The sequence below is a fragment of the Magallana gigas genome, chromosome 6, assembly GCF_963853765.1.
Source record: "Magallana gigas chromosome 6, xbMagGiga1.1, whole genome shotgun sequence".
Lineage (NCBI taxonomy): Eukaryota > Metazoa > Mollusca > Bivalvia > Ostreida > Ostreidae > Magallana > Magallana gigas.
This window is the reverse complement of record NC_088858.1, coordinates 20376175-20396579: the sequence shown is the minus strand read 5'-3', so window position 1 is coordinate 20396579 and position 20405 is coordinate 20376175. Positions and strand designations below refer to the sequence as shown.

General features: G+C 31.7%; 1 protein-coding gene across 1 annotated transcript in view; it reads right to left on the bottom strand.

The window, feature by feature from the left end:
- LOC136269626 (girdin-like) overlaps nucleotides 1–7899 on the bottom strand; it is a 30092-nt gene extending 22193 nt beyond the window's left edge. Inside the window, exons 1-13 of the mRNA XM_066088536.1 lie at nucleotides 7726–7899; nucleotides 7218–7374; nucleotides 6541–6845; nucleotides 4678–4773; nucleotides 4269–4431; nucleotides 3769–3831; nucleotides 3212–3262; nucleotides 2616–2678; nucleotides 2122–2181; nucleotides 1907–1969; nucleotides 1353–1403; nucleotides 756–818; nucleotides 377–436 (exon numbers count right to left, since the gene is read on the bottom strand). Coding sequence (XP_065944608.1) covers nucleotides 377–436; nucleotides 756–818; nucleotides 1353–1403; nucleotides 1907–1969; nucleotides 2122–2181; nucleotides 2616–2678; nucleotides 3212–3262; nucleotides 3769–3831; nucleotides 4269–4431; nucleotides 4678–4773; nucleotides 6541–6845; nucleotides 7218–7374; nucleotides 7726–7854 — 1324 coding nt within the window. The 5' untranslated portion in view covers nucleotides 7855–7899. The remainder of the gene's footprint in view (nucleotides 1–376; nucleotides 437–755; nucleotides 819–1352; nucleotides 1404–1906; nucleotides 1970–2121; nucleotides 2182–2615; nucleotides 2679–3211; nucleotides 3263–3768; nucleotides 3832–4268; nucleotides 4432–4677; nucleotides 4774–6540; nucleotides 6846–7217; nucleotides 7375–7725) is intronic.
- Nucleotides 7900–20405: the final 12506 nt, after the last annotated feature.

The window sequence follows — 20405 nt, the reverse complement described above, 5'->3', positions numbered from 1 at the left end:
CAGCAAACTTTAATGTTAGATATGAATACCATTATAACATTGTTAAAATATGGCGTTAGGTATGTTTATATGCTATATACATGTCCAATCAATCTATAAATTCAGTCAAAGGAAAAAAGTGTACATGCTGATGTCATGAAAACCCTGTCGTAAATTGGAGTAATGTTTAGTAATATTCTGAAGATCCTGTCCAATGACGATATGTAAAAGAAGGATCATATCAATGAGTGTTTTGAAGAAAGCTGATAAAAACTTCCTTTTATTGTACAAAAAAATATTTACACATATTTTTTAAATATTTCAATCATAGAAATAAATGACAAAAATAGGATTAATTTTCTATTTTCTGGATGTTACATTTTCCACAACTACTTACCAATTTCTTCTAGATGCCGTTTTAAACTTTCGTTTTCATTTCGCACAGAAGCTAAATCACCTACATAAATGTATTTCATAAGTAAAATCTAAAATCCATGCTAACATATCAAACAGAAGTTCCTAAAAATAACCTTTATTATTGTGTAGCGTAATTATTTGTGTATATAACCATCAATCTAAGATAAACAATTTTAACAACAATATACATGTAAAGAAAAATCCTTGATATGATTTGAATAACTTTCTCGATATGAGGAATACTTTTAAAAGAATAATTTAACAAAGGATTATGAAACCATATGCATCTTTCGAACATTTGTAATTTCCTTATACTTTTTAATCGTTTATCTATATTGGTTATTTAACATGCAAAATACCTTCCAGTGTTTCAATTTGATGATTTTTGTCTTCACACTGTTCTCTTAAATCATCAGCCGCTTCTAGAATGAAAAAATATTTACATTGTATACTTGGGATCCCTCATAATTTGTCATGTAAAGTGATTTTTAATTCAACGTAATGCAAGTCTCTTTCCTTGGGCCATGGTGAGGGTATTAAAATATACAAAATGTTGCATAAAATATAAATTACAAATATTTTAACTATCATATAAAGTATGTACTATTGTTTCTGTAAATCTATCTTTTATTTCCACATTTATTAAAAATATGTTAATTTGATTTTGATGCTGATGCAAAAACGTCGTTGAAAAGTGTTATCTAAAATGCATAACATCGGTGATGCATGCACCGACTTTTGAAACCTTATTGTATAATAAAGATGAATCGACTTCATTTATGTAATTATTGGTTTCCAGTTATTAATCAATAACAAAAAGGACTCGACTTACTTTTACTTACGTTAACATACCTTTTATACTGTTTTGCTTTTATGATAAAAATCAGTAGAATTAAATGTAGAGTTATAAGATAAATAAGAGGGATTTTATTTTATAAGCATATATCATAATTTACCTGCAGACGTTTCCGAAACAACACATCTGTGCAATAAATCTGCGTTTTCGGCTGAATGTAAAAAAAAAATTTAAAAAATTCATTCATGGATTATTACTTTAAAATGAACTTTCCTTACAAAAATTTCGTATCGACGAGGAATATTCTACATGAAAATAAATAAAATTGGTACTATATTTAGAATATTTATCTTTCAGATATTCACAACTTATCACTTATTAACAATAAAACTGAGAAATCTGCCTTCTGCCTTCAATATTTTTCTACTATTTCATTTCTTTTCTTTCAACATATTTGTAAAATTCAGACTATGATAATACCTAGCAGTTCAATCCACACAGTTCAGTAAAGGAACTTAAAACTAATAATAACTTTTTGAATCAAGTTGTAACATCGGCATTCAGTTAAAAATATTTAGCGCAAGATCTAATAAACGTTCTTACCATTTTAATCTCTGAAAGTACAAATAATTACTCGACGCCATTAGGAGTTTTTTTCTTCTTTTTGTTGATATATATAAGTATAACTTTGTATTTTCCAGTTATCATACTTACAATTTTTCTCATTTATAATTTCATCCCGACGTTTCATCTCTTCTTGTAAAGTAACCAGATTTTCTGTCGGTATATAATGATAAAATGCATATTAAATTAATACATACGTATATTTGCAAGGAATGCTTAATGATATGCAGGTCAGACAGTTACATGTTACAGAGTTTCTTTAATGTTATTTCATTAATATAACTATTCTTTAATTTAAAACGTACCATTTTTAATGTTTAGCTCTCGTTGTAATTTTTCAATTTCTTTCTCCTGTGAAGTTTTAACTGCAAAAAGAAGTTTAAAATGCATTCAGTTAAATTAAACAACACGGAACGATCAACTTGGAACATCTTCAAGAGAGGTAAGCTGTAACTATACACCAAAATTTCACACATTGTTTTTTTTGCAGGAACACTCAACAAATAAGGTATCAGGACCCTTCCTTAAAAAATAAGTTCCTAAAAATAACCTTTATTATTGTGTAGCGTAATTATTTGTGTATATAACAACCATCAATCTAAGATAAACAATTTTAACAACAATATACATGTAAAGAAAAATCCTTGATATGATTTGAATAACTTTCTCGATATGAGGAATACTTTTGAAAGAATAATTTAACAAAGGATTATGAAACCATATGCATCTTTCGAACATTTGTAATTTCCTTATACTTTTTAATCGTTTATTTATATTGGTAATTTAACATGCAAAATACCTTCCAGTGTTTCAATTTGATGAGTTTTGTCTTCACACTGTTCTCTTAAATCATCAGCCGCTTCTAGAATGAAAAATATTTACATTGTATACTTGGGATCCCTCATAATTTGTCATGTAACGTGATTTTTAATTCAACGTAATGCAAGTCTCTTTCCTTGGGCCATGGTGAGGGTATTAAAATATACAAAATGTTGCATAAAATATAAATTACAAATATTTTAACTATCATGTAAAGTATGTACTATTGTTTCTGTAAATTTATCTTTTATTTCCACATTTATTAAAAATATGTTAATTTGATTTTGATGCTGATGCAAAAACGTCATTGAAAAGTGTTATATAAAATGCATAACATCGGTGATGCATGCACCGACTTTTGAAACCTTATTGTATAATAAAGATGAATCGACTTCATTTATGTAATTATTGGTTTCCAGTTATTAATCAATAACAAAAAGGACTCGACTTACTTTTACTTACGTTAACATACCTTTTATACTGTTTTGCTTTTATGATAAAAATCAGTAGAATTAAATGTAGAGTTATAAGATAAATAAGAGGGATTTTATTTTATAAGCATATATCATACTTTACCTGCAGACGTTTCCGAAACAACACATCTGTGCAATAAATCTGCGTTTTCGGCTGAATGTAAAAAAAATTTTTAAAAATTCATTCATGGATTATTACTTTAAAATGAACTTTCCTTACAAAAATATCGTATCGACGAGGAATATTCTACATGAAAATAAATAAAATAGGTACTATATTTAGAATATTTATCTTTCAGATATTCACAACTTATCACCTATTAACAATAAAACTGAGAAAATCTGCCTTCTGTCCTTTTCAATATTTTTCTACTATTTCATTTCTTTTCTTTCAACATATTTGTAAAATTCAGACTATGATAATACCTAGCAGTTCAATCCACACAGTTCAGTAAAGGAACTTAAAACTAGTAATAACTTTTTGAATCAAGTTGTAACATCGGCATTCAGTTAAAAATATTTAGCGCAAGATCTAATAAACGTTCTTACCATTTTAATCTCTGAAAGTACAAATAATTACTCGACGCCATTAGGAGTTTTTTTCTTCTTTTTGTTGATATATATAAGTATAACTTTGTATTTTCCAGTTATCATACTTACAATTTTTCTCATTTATAATTTCATCCGGACGTTTCATCTCTTCTTGTAAAGTAACCAGATTTTCTGTCGGTATATAATGATAAAATACATATTAAATTAATACATACGTATATTTGCAAGGAATGCTTAATGATATGCAGGTCAGACAGTTACATGTTACAGAGTTGTAATTTTTCAATTTCTTTCTCCTGTAAAGTTTTAACTGCAAAAAGAACATTAAAATGCATTCAGTTAAATTAAACAACACGGAACGATCAACTTGGAACATCTTCAAGAGAGGTAAGCTGTAACTATACACCCACAATTTCACACATTGTTTTTTTTGCAGGAACACTCAACAAATAAGGTATCAGGACACTTTTCTTCCTTAAAAAATATGGATTTTTCTGCATTTTCCGTGGCTTTACAAATCCCAGCATATTGTATTAAACAAAAGTACTAAAGTTCATGATTATACAATGCAATTTTGGAATAGTTTTAAAGTAGTACTAAGTATTTACGTTGTATATCAGAGAGCAAGTTGTAACCGAGGGTTTCATTGGAGCCTTCGTAATGAGCCATATCATTTCTAGACTCTGATGACTTGGGAGAATTCATTTCGTTTTCAAAATTGTCAGCATTCACAGCGTTGTCATTTTCAGCCTCGTTTTCATATAAAGACATCTAACAAATATAAAATAACATATCCGTCCAAAATCAGTACAAGATTACTATAATCTGATCAGTATAACATCATTGCTAAGGAAACTGTGTGTGTAATGTTTATACATAATTTTAAACATTTTTATGTTTCTATATGTAACATTTTAAACGAAACAGCAAGAATTTGCCATGCTTATCATCATTAGAATAATAACTGTATTAAAGCTACAGCTGAATTTATACAAGAGAGTACTATGTTCTACTTACAAAATTTCCAAAGATTGAGGATGACATAAAAATCACAAATTTAAAGACTCCAAAAATAAGGCCGACCACAGTTTGTGACACACTTTTTCTCTCTGCCTGAAATTTGATGCAATGGGTACAGTGGTAACAACGTTATTGTTGACAAGCCAATCGTGTTAAATAGTTCGTGTAACGTGGGTGATCGTTCGTGTAACGTGCGGGATCGTGCGTGTATCAGGAAAATTGGTTTGCGTTTTTTACCGTGCGTGTTCGTGCGTGATCGTGCGGTTTTTTCGTTTTGTAACTTTTTTTACGGAATGACAGGATTTATTTTCAAAACAAAGATGAATTTAAAACTTATTTTATATAAGAACATTGGCAGTTGTTAACATTCATTCTCTCTTTCGTCGTTAAATACTTTTTTTTTATTTCCATAGCTCATTCAACCCTTCGTTCGGTCGAGTTAGTTTTGTTTAATTCATCAATTAAAGCATCAATTGTGTCTTGACATAATTTCAATCCTATTAGCAAAAGCGACACGTTGAATGAAAGCGGCCAAGCTTACCCATTCCCCGTTTTAAACTAAACGATTATTCCTAACGTTTTTTATTTCAAATGAGAATACGATACGCATTATTATCTTGTAGATTGTATACACATTTGTTAGAAATAAAATTTATTTAGACGCTTTAAAATTTAGAATAAATAGAAATAAATCAATTATGTACTGTAAATTATGAAAATATTGGATATGAAAAATCGAAATTCTATTGAACAAGGTAACAAATTTACCTGTATCCCGCATAATTAAATCGTACGTAAGATAATCAAATTACATAAACAGTCAACTCGTATGTAAATAATTTCGTTTAGATTATGCATTATCTTCATTTCTATTACACGTAATTTTCTTAAACTTATGATAGAAGTTAATATTTGTGATGGAGACAAAAAAATCAATTTCTGAGTGAATCCTTTATATTTGTGTATGGATGTGTAAAAGTTTTAACTCTTAAAATACAAAACAGTGCATGACTAATAAAAGTACATGCCGCTTTTCAATAACACACAAACATAAAGCAATACAAATTAAAGTAATACGTTTCATTAATTCTAATCTTAAAAATTAATTTTAATTTTGCGTGTTTAATGGTGTAGAATCGTTCGGTTGCGTGTTTTATCGTTTTTGTTCGTGTATCGTGAAGATGCAGTAAGTCAGTGATCGTCCGTGTATCGTGCGTGATCGTTCGTGTATCGTGCGTGATCGTTCGTGTATCAGAATCGTGCGTGTCGTTTGTCAACAATAACGTTGCTACCACTGTATAGAAAATGAACACTTATTTATTTAAAGTTCATCAAAAGTTGACAAGGTAAATGTATTTATTGTATGTAATGTATTTGCATGTGTGTGTTTGTGTAGGTATAAATAGATTTATTTTTCACTTGCATTGCTTCGTGTAATTATGATATTCTTGAAAAAGGTAAACTAATGATTCTTTGCGTTTCAAGAGTGAAGAAAAAGATTTCATATTATTTGTTAAAATGTCAAATCATTTGAGCACTGCAAGACTTATACTACAATTATTTCCTGAAAAGTTAACATGCATGATGGACACACTCAGTTGTCTTTTAGGAAGCATATTTTTGAATTGTTCCTAGTTCGCTGAAGGTTTCGACTAATCGATATTAAATTGGTTAGAACTCTCAGTCCTGTCGGTTTCTAAACAGTTTTAAATTAATATTAATTTCCGTATGGAGTAGAGGGAATTATATTTAGTGTGAATGTGATTAGTGATATGTTTAGACTAAAGTATTCAAAAATAGATATTTTAAAAATTTAAATGCAAAAATATATGATCAAATATGAGCAAATGAATTGTTTACCTCCCCATTCCGCAGACCGGAATCACTGACATCGGCACCAAATGCCCGAGAAGGCTGTTCCTGTACAGGCGTCGTAGTGATGGAAGAATTCGGTGAATCAATGGTGGTAGTTGAAGCAGAATGTTGTATCTCTTCGCTGTTTATATAATCATGTTCAATGTTTTCATTTTGAACACTCTGCGATGGACTATCATCCCCTGATTTTGCATCACTAGCAACAACTGTTGTTTCTACAATTACATCCTCTGTCAATACATCATTAGACTCTGCGGATGTGTTCTTTTCTGAAACCTCTCTGGACTGGTCTAAGTATTACAAATATAAATGAAACAAAAAACAACAAAATTCTTTTAAAAAAGTATGACATTAAGCTAAAATGAAAAACATGTAGATTTATGAAAAAAATATTGAAATCATCCATAAAAATTAGTAATCATGCTTGATTTCGTAAATGAAAATAAAAACACTTTTGAAAAATATAATTATAACATTTTAACTGTAACTGCAAATTGTTAAGTTTTCAAGTGAGCTGTTTGGGGTCCCCTATACCTTGGGCAAACGTTTTGCATATAAGCCGAAGCATCGATACGCCTTAGAGATAAGAAAAACTTGCAAACGTACAATACAATAAAGGCTGTCACTGTGACAGCAAACAAGGTGTTCTACTCAGTACTTACTTTGTATATCAAAAAGAAAGTTGAGGGTTTCATCGGATCCTTGGTAGTGAGCCATATTAGTTCCAGAAGTTGGTGACTGGAAAAAATCCACTTCGTTTTCATAATTGTCAACAGCCACCACGTTGTTATTTCCAGCCTCGTTTTCATCTAAAGACATCTATCAAATATAAAATAGCATTTTCGTCTAAAATAATACACGATGATAAGAATTGAATTTGTAAATATATATAAGTGTTAAGTAAAAATGTTTGGGTAATTTTATAAAGAATTTTAACATTCTATCATTAGACAAGGTAGTTGTATATGTTATATGCTTGTACTTGTAGGTAAAACTTTGGTAGGTTAAATGTTCATGCTCATGTTTATAGAGATGTAAACGTGTTAACTTTGGGATGTGTGATAACTAAAATTATCAAAAGATGTAAACAGAAACTTAAATACAAACAATATGATCTAATATGGGCAAATAAAATGTAAACTACTTTTTTCCCACTCCTAAATTTTTTACCTCCCCATTTCGCAAACCGGGATCACCGATATCGTCACCAAATGCCCGAAGAGGCTGTCCCTGTACGGGCATCATAGTGATGTAAGTATTCGGTGAATCGATGGTGGTAGGTGAAGCAGAACGTTGCATCCCTTCGCTGTTGATATTACCACGGGCATCTTCGCTAGCCAAGTGTCCGATTCGTTTTTCTCATCTCCCTAGATGAGATAAGAAAAACGAATCGGACACTTGGCTAGCGAAGATGAGAAAAACGAATCGGACACTTGGCTAGCGAAGATGCTGCATTACAAACTGATTAATATATATAATTATAACACTTGTCTATTTTAATAGATATTGAACTCAAATTTCAAGAGGCTTTTTAAAAATGTTTATGCAAACGTTTATTTTATCTTCGAAGAGTACTCAACTGATCATTTGGTTATGTCATTATTTAAAACCTGCAAAACTCGGTCAATATATACGTTGCTATAAAAAAAATAAATGTCAACGATCAACAAATCCCATTTAATGGTCTGCGTGTTAATGTTTATTTAATGCGATTTTCTTGCCTTTTAACATTTTGGCAGAAAGGCCAAGATTTTTATTGATGATCAAATGATAGTTATACATTGTAGGAATATAATGCGAAATTTTTTCATATCAATAAATATCGCCTAATTAAGCTAGTAAGTCTCGGGGATAATTTTTTTTTGTGGTCGTGACATTTTATTTTAAAAAATTGTAAAATAAATACACCTAAATTAAAAATTGCAATATGCATTCATGATGCTTGCTGCAAAAAAAGAAAAGAAAAAAAAGCCAACCATCAAGTTATTGAACGCAATTATTAAATTAAATCTAATAATTAACTGCTTGAATATTTAAAAAAAAAACATAAAAATAAATCATGCGGCTTTATCAAATTATGTTTTGTTTATTTCTAAATCTTAAAGACGAACAACATAAACTTTCTTACCGCTTTGACGCCTTACTCGCAAATTGTTTAGAAGCGTGTATTTACTATTTAAATAGGAATTCAAAAAGAAAGCAAAATTCCGTGAACTCAAAGCGAAAGTAACACAAAACGTTAATATAGGTCAACCAAAAACAGTGAATTATTGCATATGCACTCTTTTTCTATCGTTTTATATCCAAACTGTAGACCGTTATATATAATATTGCTTCAAAATTATAACATATACATGTAATTAGAATACACACGTACATTTAACATATTTGACATTAATTTTCTAATGGGCGATATAGAGGGCCCGAAGTCATACAACTTTGACGAGCTTACGTTTGATCTCAGTCTCTCTTTTTCCACTGTGTGCTCTGTTTGGTGAAGTGAGACTAAGACATCTGAGATTTTCCCAATAGCCTACTATATTCTATTTGGATACCAAAAAACAATGTTGATGGGATGCTTGTTAACATGTTGCAGATATAGGGTCAAATATATTCTCACTAGTGAGCCTTGTAGATTGTCTGCACGGCATGTCTACATGGCACGGTCGTTACAAGGCCACGTTCATTCCGTAATCATGGTAAACTTGTTTTCAAAATATGTTTAAAAAATTAGGTCGAAAGACAATAGTAATATATGTACCACATAAATTTTTTACCCACCCTATTCCACACACAAAACATATACGACGACAATTTCCTCTTTCAAATATTTTCAAGATTGTTTATGATAGTTTGTGAATTCAATTTTGGTTTGGGTCTTTTTTTTTTGAAATTCTTGGAAATGTTGGTCATTCGGTCATGAAAAACAACCCATTATAAGATATCCAGAGCATTTTCTATTGTTATACTTTCATGTTAAATACTGAAATCTGATTGGTTAAGACGCAGTTAATAATATTTACTGTTACCCTCAGCGTTAGCAACGCACTTGGCAACGGGTAACATTAAAAAATGTTACATGCGCGAAAATTATGCGCGTACGGTTCGCTGTAGAATTCACGTTATTCCTATATAAAAGCAGTAAAATTTTCTTAAAAATTTTAAAAAAGACATTCAGTATAACAAAATAAGTAGTGCCTGTTTGGGAGGATAAAAGTTGAAATTGACACCCCTCGAAAACCATTGTCAACCTCCGCTTCGCGTCGGTTGACAATGGTTTTCTCGGGGTGTCAATTTCAACTGTTACCCTCCCAAACAGGCACTATTTATATAATATTGCTCAAGTCGTTACGTAAAAAATCGATAACAATGCACCAATGGTTATGATTTCCGGGATATCTAACCGAAAGTACACTACCATTCACAATCAAAGTACTGAAAGTACTGAAACGAGTTGATGGTAATAAACCAATCGCAACTTCTCGGGACTTTCCGGCAGGCTTGGAAAAAACCTCGAATGTATTACCTAGGCGTACATGACAACCCCCCCCCCTTTTTCCTTTTTATAAAACTTGGCGGGCGAAGCACTCGGGAAATATGATTATTCTTGGGGAATATTTCCAAACATTCATGCAATAAAAGTTTTATTACACCGAACAACAGATGATTATACAAAATATGCCGATTTCTAATTTTCTAATAATTTTTCGACTTGTCGAAAGCAATAACGTCGTGATTGTTTGTTTGGTTTTTTTTAAATCTCTGTTTTCTTTCATACAGTCGAATCAATTACAATAGTAAAATGGTTTTCATGGTTTAAAGATAATTGTTTTGATGAGATATTTTTTATTTAATAATATTTGTCAACATCTTATACTCATATTGGTTTTTATTTTATACCTTTTGAATGAAGATCCCCAGATTTTCGGATAGGTTAGGCACGATATTTATTCCCCGGGATGAGGCGTAATATAGATTAATCATATTTAGGTATAATAACACTCCAAAACAGGCACTATTTATATACTGTTGCTCCTTCGCCTTCGCAACTTCGCACTTCGCATTTGAATGTGTTGAGCTCTTTATTGTTTTAAGATAATTTTAGCTATAAAACTCTTGAGAAAATATTTGCAATTAACAATCTAAACACTTTGTTGCATAATGAAATTCAAACGTTTCTGTGTTTAACCATTGTTACATGTAGTACAGTATTGAATTAAGGTAAACAGACTGGTAGGTGACAGAAAGTCTGAGAGTACCAGCACATTATGGCATGCATTACATTTATATGGAGTACATAAAATTATTATTTTAAATGGGCATTTATCTATATATATATATATATATATATATATATATATATATATATATATATATATATATATATATATATATATATATGAAAAAAATCACAACACCGAAATAAACTCAACTAGTTTCATTTTAAATCATCAGGAGTTTTAATTTTATATATATATATATATATATATATATATATATATATATATATATATATATATATATATATATATATATATATATATATATATATATATATATATATACTTAAATATATATACTTAAATAAATAAAAGAGAATGCGACAGTCCAAATTAAATAAATTGTTTACTGTTAGCGCTTTCAGCCATGTTGGCTCTTCAGACAGTTATACAAAATTAAAAACGTTGTTTGTAACGTTGTCAATGACGTCGTGTTTTAAAGTTCATTATGACGTCACAATGTACATCAAGGTAGCGATGGCGTGAACTTTATCAACGCCGTTAAGCAATGCATAGACATATAATACAATACATATAAAAAATTATATATATGATAAATCTATTTTCGATTAAGTTTCGGGTTAAATATTTTAATAAAATAGTCCTCTTTTGTGGTTCGGCCGATTTCATTTGAATTCCACATTTAGTAAAACGGAAATATTTTCCAGATTTTGTAAAACGGAAATATTTTCTGAAGAGCCGACATGGCTGAAAGCGCTAACAGTAAACAATTTATTTAATTTGGACTGTCGCATTCTGTTTTATTTATTTAAGTATTTTTTGCTGTACCAAGGCTTTATTTATCTACATATATATATATATATATATATATATATATATATATATATATATATATATATATATATATATATATATATATATATATATATATATAAATTATATAATATAAAATAGGCTTAGCCAGCACTGGTAAACAGATGTTGGATAACCCAGTAAAATATTAATAAACTTTCATAAAGTACAATTGCACACAGCACACTGTCTAGCGCGTACCGGTAACATTCGAGAGCTTTCGACAAACCTCGGGCGAGTACGATACCTGCATCGAACTATAAGTAATCGACCAAGCGAAAGGAAAAAGACGAAGGCGAGAGTGCGAAAACCAGATTATGAAGTTGCAAAGGCGAAGAAGCGATAGGAGTATCCATCTCAATTCGAACCTTCGCCCTTGCACCTTTACACTTTCGCATTCGAACCTTTGCAATCTTGCATCTTCGCCTTGAAGGCGAAGGTGCGAGTTGCTATTACAGAACACCATAGTTTTTCTGTTTTGAGTGTCCTTGTTTCATGCAACTTAAAATCATAAATAAAATTCTACAGGGATATTGCATTGCAAATGACATGCAAAGGACCCGGATGATAATGATGACAAATTGTGCGGGCAGTTTCGAAAATTTTCGAATTGATAACTCCCCTAAATAACGTATGTTCGTTCCTTCGTGAATTTCTCTGTGTATAAAGAGGGGACGTGTGAAAAGGTCTGACAATTTTCGCCATATATATGGATTCAGTGAGAGGTATGCGTATTTATTTTAAAAATTCAACCAAAAGTTATGGGAACGGCAACTTGGGGCAGATTCATTAACCGTTAAGCTAGAACACTCTCACCATCCCAGTATCTTATTTCATCAACATCAACCCCTATCCTAAAGATCATATTCATATATCCCGACTCGTCTAGCTGTTAATTTGGAAACAACGGGTTTCGGTTTTTCAAAACAGTTAAAAGTATACCAGTATATGGTGTATCTGGGCTGAAATGAAGTGCACGGATTTCATTTTTGTTTCATAAAACCGTTTGTTCTGACATGCTCCATCAATCAAAAAAACGGTCTCAGTATGTACAGATATATACTGAAAGCTGTTTACGATTAAAATAAGATGATTTATTTTCAAATTATTTAACAAACGGATAGTCGATCTTTCGACATAAAACCCTCACTGGTATTGATATTTAGTTTCGATTTTTCCCGTTGCACTTTTGTCCAACTCGTACTCTTCTTGTACTACCGCGCTAACTTTGAACAATTTATGTTTGAATGGTTTCAGGCCCATTTTCACTACTGAATTCAAAATCCACTGATGTTCCTAAAAATTGACCGACATTGTCTGACATCCACTGTACATTGACTGTACCTCACTGTACATTTCACTGACTTCCACTGTACCCCTCTGTACACCACTGTACATTTCTACTGAACAGCACTGTATCCCACTGTACACCACTGTACAGTCCTACTGACTTCCAATGTACCCCACTGTATGCCACTGTACAGGGCACTGACCAGCACTGTACCCCACTGTACGCCACTGTACCGGGCACTGACCATCACTGTACCCCACTGTACTATTAATTGGAAGAAAAAAATCAGATTTTCAAATCTTCAGTATATTTTTTTTCTTCAATATTTATTTTAATTATGCTGTATATAGCATTAACATTATGCATAGATACAACTAGACAGAAGAATGCAAAAGTTCGTTAAATTTATTTAGTATGTTTTATTTATTAACGTCTATTGTTATTGAATGTTACGATCACAAAATTATTATAATGTCCCTAGCTTTCAGGTGAAAGTTCTGAATTTTACATGTTGAATCTGATTATCAAAAAAGTGCATGTCAATATGTTTATTCTGCCAGGAATGGAAAATACCTCCCCCCCAATCAGCAAGGTACAGTACAGCCCACGAGTATCCCGACACCCACCGTGTAAAAAACACGGTGGAAAACGGTCTGTGTCGCACCGTGCACACGGTGTGACACCGTGTATGTGTATTGGAAAATTCAAGAAAAAGCACCGTGTCGCACCGTGGCCGCCTGTGTAACTCCGTGGCCACTGTGTTACTCCGTGGATATCGTTACCTGAGACGTTGATAGATATAGCGTATGTTTAGAAATAAAGAAATTATGGCTAAACAAGGGTTGAAACATATACATCCTTTTCATATTTAAAAAAAAAAATGTCGACTTAAGTTGCACGGACCCAGAAAGTTGTCGAGGCTGTCAACGTGAAGTTAATTTTTTGTGATCTGAAAACTCGACGTAAATGGGTACCTTTTAATTCATTTGTTCTTAAATAAATTGAAATAAATTCACCAAAAATATTTAAATTCAAATCAATTTAATTCATCTTGTTTTTTTTCTTAACACACGTGATGTTGTAACTGACGATCCTATTAAAATGTCGGGAGCTTAAACGTCTTATTTCTGTTATCTGTAAACACTTTCTGATTTATTAATTAATTTACTGCCTTACTTTTAACCAATTAAAAATGAGAAATGAAAACATTTCAGACCATGTTTTTCTAAAAACATGTGCTGTTGATGTGCTATAGTAAATAACAACCCCATATTACCGGTGACTCGAATAATTTGGACTTCAGCTATTTATGTAGCAATAAATAAACAAAAAATCACTTTTATATCATAGATTATAGATAAATGCATGTACAAACTCTTGTGAAATTATATTCATGCATTGTACATGTATTAAAAATATACCCGCATTTCATAAAATAATTTTCAACTTTATTTCCGTATAGTTCGTAATGGCCTCGTGATTTCACATGAAAAAATCTCACTCGTGCGATGTACGGAAGCTGATCAGATACACAGCATTGTCTTTCATCTTGGGTTCTATACACAACAGGTGTTATTGTCTGTCTCGTTAGGTGTCATTGGAATTTACAACTAACTGTGTGTATATTTGGACGTCTGAACAGGTGTACTCGAGATGCCGTTATTCACACCTTTCCGCGAACACCTGTTTGGTAACTCATCACAACCCGTCGTGTGTATGGTCTGAATATATCTAACTTCTACTTTGTTAGTTCAATGATTTTTCCTAATCTCTAACAAACAAAAAAATTGTCTGTAGATATGTACACAAACAACTACACGTAAGACTATCGGCGCGTGGATCCGGGGAACAATTCAGCAACTCTATAAATGCGGGAATTTCACAAAGTATTAACTTGCGATAAGAAATTATTTACCGGGTACACATACATGTATGTCCAAAAAAAACCCTGATTGATTAAAAAGATGAATGAGATAATACCGGTAACTTTTTGCAAGCATTTAGAATAAACACAACTTTACTGATGTGAAATAGCGTCGAAATTTTAACGAAAAATCTTATTACATCGTGAACTTTACAAACTTTTAGTCATTGTGTTGAAATCGTTATTAAAACCATGGATCTAAAATAAATGAATTAAATTCATACAAATAGAACTCTTATAATTCTAAAATGATTGCACAAAAGTACACAGAGAGAGAGAGAGAGAGAGAGAGAGAGAGAGAGAGAGAGAGAGAGATTTTACAACTTAATATTCCAACCCTCATGCATGCAGTATAAAAATGCAGAAACTTAACATTTCAAACACTGAATACTTCATTGTTAAACATTTTTTCTATTTTGCGGACTAAACAATAGAACGACATTTTTTCCATATCATGGAAGGAGCACGTGGTCTATCTCGCGGGCTGATTTGATTGACAGGGATAGCACGTGGACCCTGACTGCATATATTCTATCGCAATTTAAGGGAAAAGGGTTCAATATAATGGAAACTATAAATCTAACTTATTACACTGAATTAAAAGTAAAATGTAATTATATTAAATAATACTGGTATTCTCTCTCTCTCTCTCTCTCTTTCTCTCTCTTATATGACGATCATTAAACAATCAAACAGCAATTATTGCAATACTAAGTAGTTTCTTGGAACACAAATAATTTCTAAACTCAAGTTGCTATAATGATGAAATAAAAAATTATCAAGTACCGATCCACGGATTCTTAGCGCTATGAATATGTACCGTGCGGTACTACATGGACAAGTACATCACACATATGTATAAAAGAAAGACAATTTGAAAATATATTAGATATAAAGCTGTATAATTATATTATTTAGAGAAAGTTCATTTGTTATCAACAACCCGTTAGATTTGTTATCGTTGAATAGAGTATACGTGAGAAAAGATCACAGTTATGGTTCTATGCACTATTGAAACTGCCAAACTACAGTAACTACGATTACTACTACGTTTAAAAACGGACTGAAACAAAAACTTATGGAACCTTTTATTTGAATTTTAAAACGGAAAAGAAAGTGTTAGTGTTTTAATTGATCAAACCTTTATGTGGGCGATATCGATTTTTAATATTAACAAAAATCAACCGTGTCAATCGCATGCGTCTGAAAATTGCGTGCATAAAAATTTTATTTATTTCTATTTCTTTGTCTTTATTTTTTTTTCTTTGATTCTCTTACGTATATCAATAACTATTTTATTCTTTATAAGTTTTATTCCTAAATCCTCCTTTTTTCACAGGTAAATACCGCGTGTTACACCGTGTTATTGTCCGTGTTGCATCGCATTGCACCGTGTCGCACCGTGTTTTTTCTCGTTCTTTGGCCGTAACAGAGAACAATAGATCAAAGGTACCGACACTTCCACGCTCAGCGTGGACTTTCAAACACGGTGGTCGGTGTTTTTGTCGGGATACTCGTGAGCTGTACTGTACATTAGCATTCCTTATTGATGATATACGACAAGCCCTCGTTTAAATGATCGGGTTTTTAATTCTCTGTGTCTCATGAGCTGTCTTTAACCCACTGAAAAACAGTCAATTAAACACTGAAACCACAAAATATATTCATGCTTGTTCGTGTACACATGTCCATGAATCATGACTGCGCGCTTGACTACTCCGGTACATTTTGAAGAAAGTGTGCAAGTTTCTAGCTCATATGTTGATTTCTTTTGATTAAAATATTTAAAAATACATTGCAAATGTTGGGTTTTAATTTTACAAAATAACATATACTGCAGAATGCATTTTAAATTTTAAACAGAGAGAGAGAGAGAGAGAGAGAGAGAGAGATATATATATTACATGTACATGTATATCACTTTCTGACTGTAATGTATTGGTATCATATGTAGTCGTAGAAAGTTCATAATAAAATCTATGCTGGAACTGGCGGTTGTGATGCCGTAAGGGGATTTTAACGTGCTTATTCCTTTATGACTTCGGGCCTCAATTTTTAGCATAGAAAATTCATAACACACACACACACAGAGAGAGAGAGAGAGAGAGAGAGAGAGAGAGAGAGAGAGAGAGAGAGAGAGAGAGAGAGAGAGAGAGAGAGAGAGAGAGAGAGAGAGAGAGATTAACCAGAAATCGATTGGGGTAAAAAAAAATTGATTGTCTTTTAATCTGCTTCTTTTACATACTGATTATTTTTCTTAAGTCTCAAGTCTCTACAAACTAATTTTGGGATGTGTGATAACTAAAATTATCAAAAGATGTAAACAGAAACTTAAATACAAACAATATGATCTAATATGAGCAAATAAACTGTAAACTACTTTTTTACCACTCCTAAATTTTTGACCTCCCCATTTCGCAAACCGGGATCACCGATATCGTCACCAAATGCCCGAAGAGGCTGTCCCTGTACGGGCCTCATAGTGATGTAAGTATTCGGTGAATCGATGGTGGTAGGTGAAGCAGAACGTTGCATCCCTTTGCTATTGATATTACCACGGGCATCTTCGCTAGCCAAGTGTCCGATTCGTTTTTCTCATCTCCCTAGATGAAATGAGAAAAACGAATCGGACACTTGGCTAGCGAAGATGAGAAAAACGAATCGGACACTTGACTAGCGAAGATGCTGCATTACAAACTGATTAATATATATAATTATAACACTTGTTTATTATAATAGATATTGAACTCAAATTTCAAGAGGCTTTTTAAAAATGTTTATGCAAACGTTTATTTTATCTTCGAAGAGTACTCAACTGATCATTTGGTTATGTCATTATTTAAAACCTGCAAAACTCGGTCAATATATGTGTTGCTATAAAAAAAAATAGTGCCAACGATCAACAAATCCCATTTGATGTTCTGCGTGTTAATGTTTATTTAATGCAATTTTCATGCTTTTTAACATTTTGGCAGAAAGACCAAGATTTTTATTGATGATCAAATGATACAGTTATACATTGTAGGAATATAATGCGAATTTTTTTTCATATCAATAAATATCGCCTAATTAAGCTAGTTGAGTCCCGGGGATAATTTTTTTGTTGTGGTCGAGACATTTTATTTAAGAAAAAAATGTAAAATAAATACACCTAAATTAAATAGTGCAATATGCATTCATGATGCTTGCTGCAAAAAAAAACCACACAAAAAAAGAAGCAAACCATCAAGTTATTGAACGCAATTATTAAATTAAATCTAATAATTAACTGCTTGATTATTTAAAAAAAACATAAAAATAAATCATGCGGCTTTATCAAATTATGTTTTGTTTATTTCTAAATCTTAAAGATGAACAACATAAACATTCTTACCGCTTTGACGCTTTACTCTCAAATTGTTTAGAAGCGTGTATTTACTATTTAAATAGGAATTCAAAAAGAAAGCAAAATTCTGGGAACTCAAAACGAAAGTAACACAAAACGTTAATATAGGTCAACCAAAAACCGTGAATTATTGCATATTATTGAATTATTGCATATGCACTCTTTTTCTATCGTTTTATATCCAAATTGTAGACCGTTATCTATAATATTGCTTCAAAGATATAACATATACATGTAATTAGAATACACACGTACATTTAACATATTTGACATGAATTTTCTATGGGGCAACATAGATGGCCCGAAATCGTACAACTTTGACGAGCTTACGTTTGATCTTAGTCTCTCTTTTTCCACTGTGTGCTCTGTTTGGTGAAGTGAGACTAAGACATCTGAGATTTTCCCCATAGCCTACTATATTTTATTTGGATACCTAAAAAACAATGTTGATGGGATGCTTGTTAACATGTTGCAGATATAGGGTCAAATATATTCTCACTAGTGAGCCTTGTAGATTGTCTGCACGGCATGTCTACATGGCACGGTCGTTACAAGGCCACGTTCATTCCGTAATCATGGTAGACTTGTTTTCAAAATATGTTTAAAAAATTAGGTCGAAAGACAATAGTAATATATGTACCACATGGATTTTTTACCCACCCTATTCCACACACAAAACATATACGACGACAATTTCCTCTTTCAAATATTTTCAAGATTGTTTATGATAGTTTGTGAATGAATTTTTTTTCCCTGACTCCAACACAAATTCAATTTTGGTTTGGGTCTTTTTTTTTTTTGAAATTCTTGAAAATGTTGGTCATTCGGTCATGAAAAACAACCCATTATAAGATATCCAGAGCATTTTCTAATATTGCTCAAGTCGTTACGTAAAAAATCGATAACAATGCACCAATGGTTATGATTTCCGGGATATCTAACCGAAAGTACACTACCATTCACAATCAAAGTACTGAAAGTACTGAAACGAGTTGATGGTAATAAACCAATCGCAACTTCTCGGGACTTTCCGGCAGGCTTGGAAAAAACCTCGAATGTATTACCTAGGCGTACATGACAACCCCCCCCCCTTTTTCTTTTTATAAAACTTGGCGGGCGAAGCACTCGGGAAATATGATTATTCTTGGGGAATATTTCCAAACATTCATGCAATAAAAGTTTTATTACACCGAACAACAGATGATTATACAAAATATGCCGATTTCTAATTTTCTAATAATTTTTCGACTTGTCGAAAGCAATAACGTCGCGATTGTTTGTTTGGTTTCTCTCTCTTTTCTTTCGTACAGTCGAATCAATTACAATAGTAAAATGGTTTTCATGGTTTAAAGATAATTTATTAAGGTTTTCCGCTGGGAGCGGAAAACCTTACTATTATTCTGAAAAAATTTCAAATTTCTTATTAGGGTCTTCCGTTTTCCAACGGAAGACCCTTTTGTTTTTCTTCGGTTTCTTTTTAGGGTTTTCCGTTTTTCAACGGAAAACCCTTCTGTTATTCTACTGTTTCTTATTAGGGTTTTCCGTTTTTCAACGGAAAACCCTTCTGTTATTCTACTGTTTCTTATTATTATTTTTTTTTTTCCCGCAAATTTTGTGCACGAGATTTCTCGAACATTTTTTGTCTGATTGCTATGAAACTTTCAGGGTATGTAGATGATATTAATATCTCTAGACGTTTTTTTCAAATTTTTAAAATTCACTTCCGGTTATGAGTTATTGCTCTTTTATTGGAAATTGGGGGGTCTTTTGTCCAGAGTTGATCTCGGGAACTACAGATGATAGATGCATGAAATTTGGCGAAATTGTCGGTAACATTTTATAGTTTTGCTGGCATGAAAATTTTGGTAATTTCTTTGTTAGTTTTTGAGCTATTTGTCGCCAAAGTTTAAGATTTTTTCGGGGCTGAAATTTTGTTGCTTTTTGTATTATAACCTTTAAACTAAAAATATTTTGTTAATACATATAGAACAAAAGTTGTTTAGAATAACGAGAGCTTTCATTTAAAATTAAGAAAAAAGGGCTGGCCCCTATAATTAGGGGTCAGCAGCTCATACACGTATTTTTCTGATAGCAAAAATCGTTATCATTTTATGAGAAAAAATTAATTCAGTTATTATTAATATATTAAATCATGTC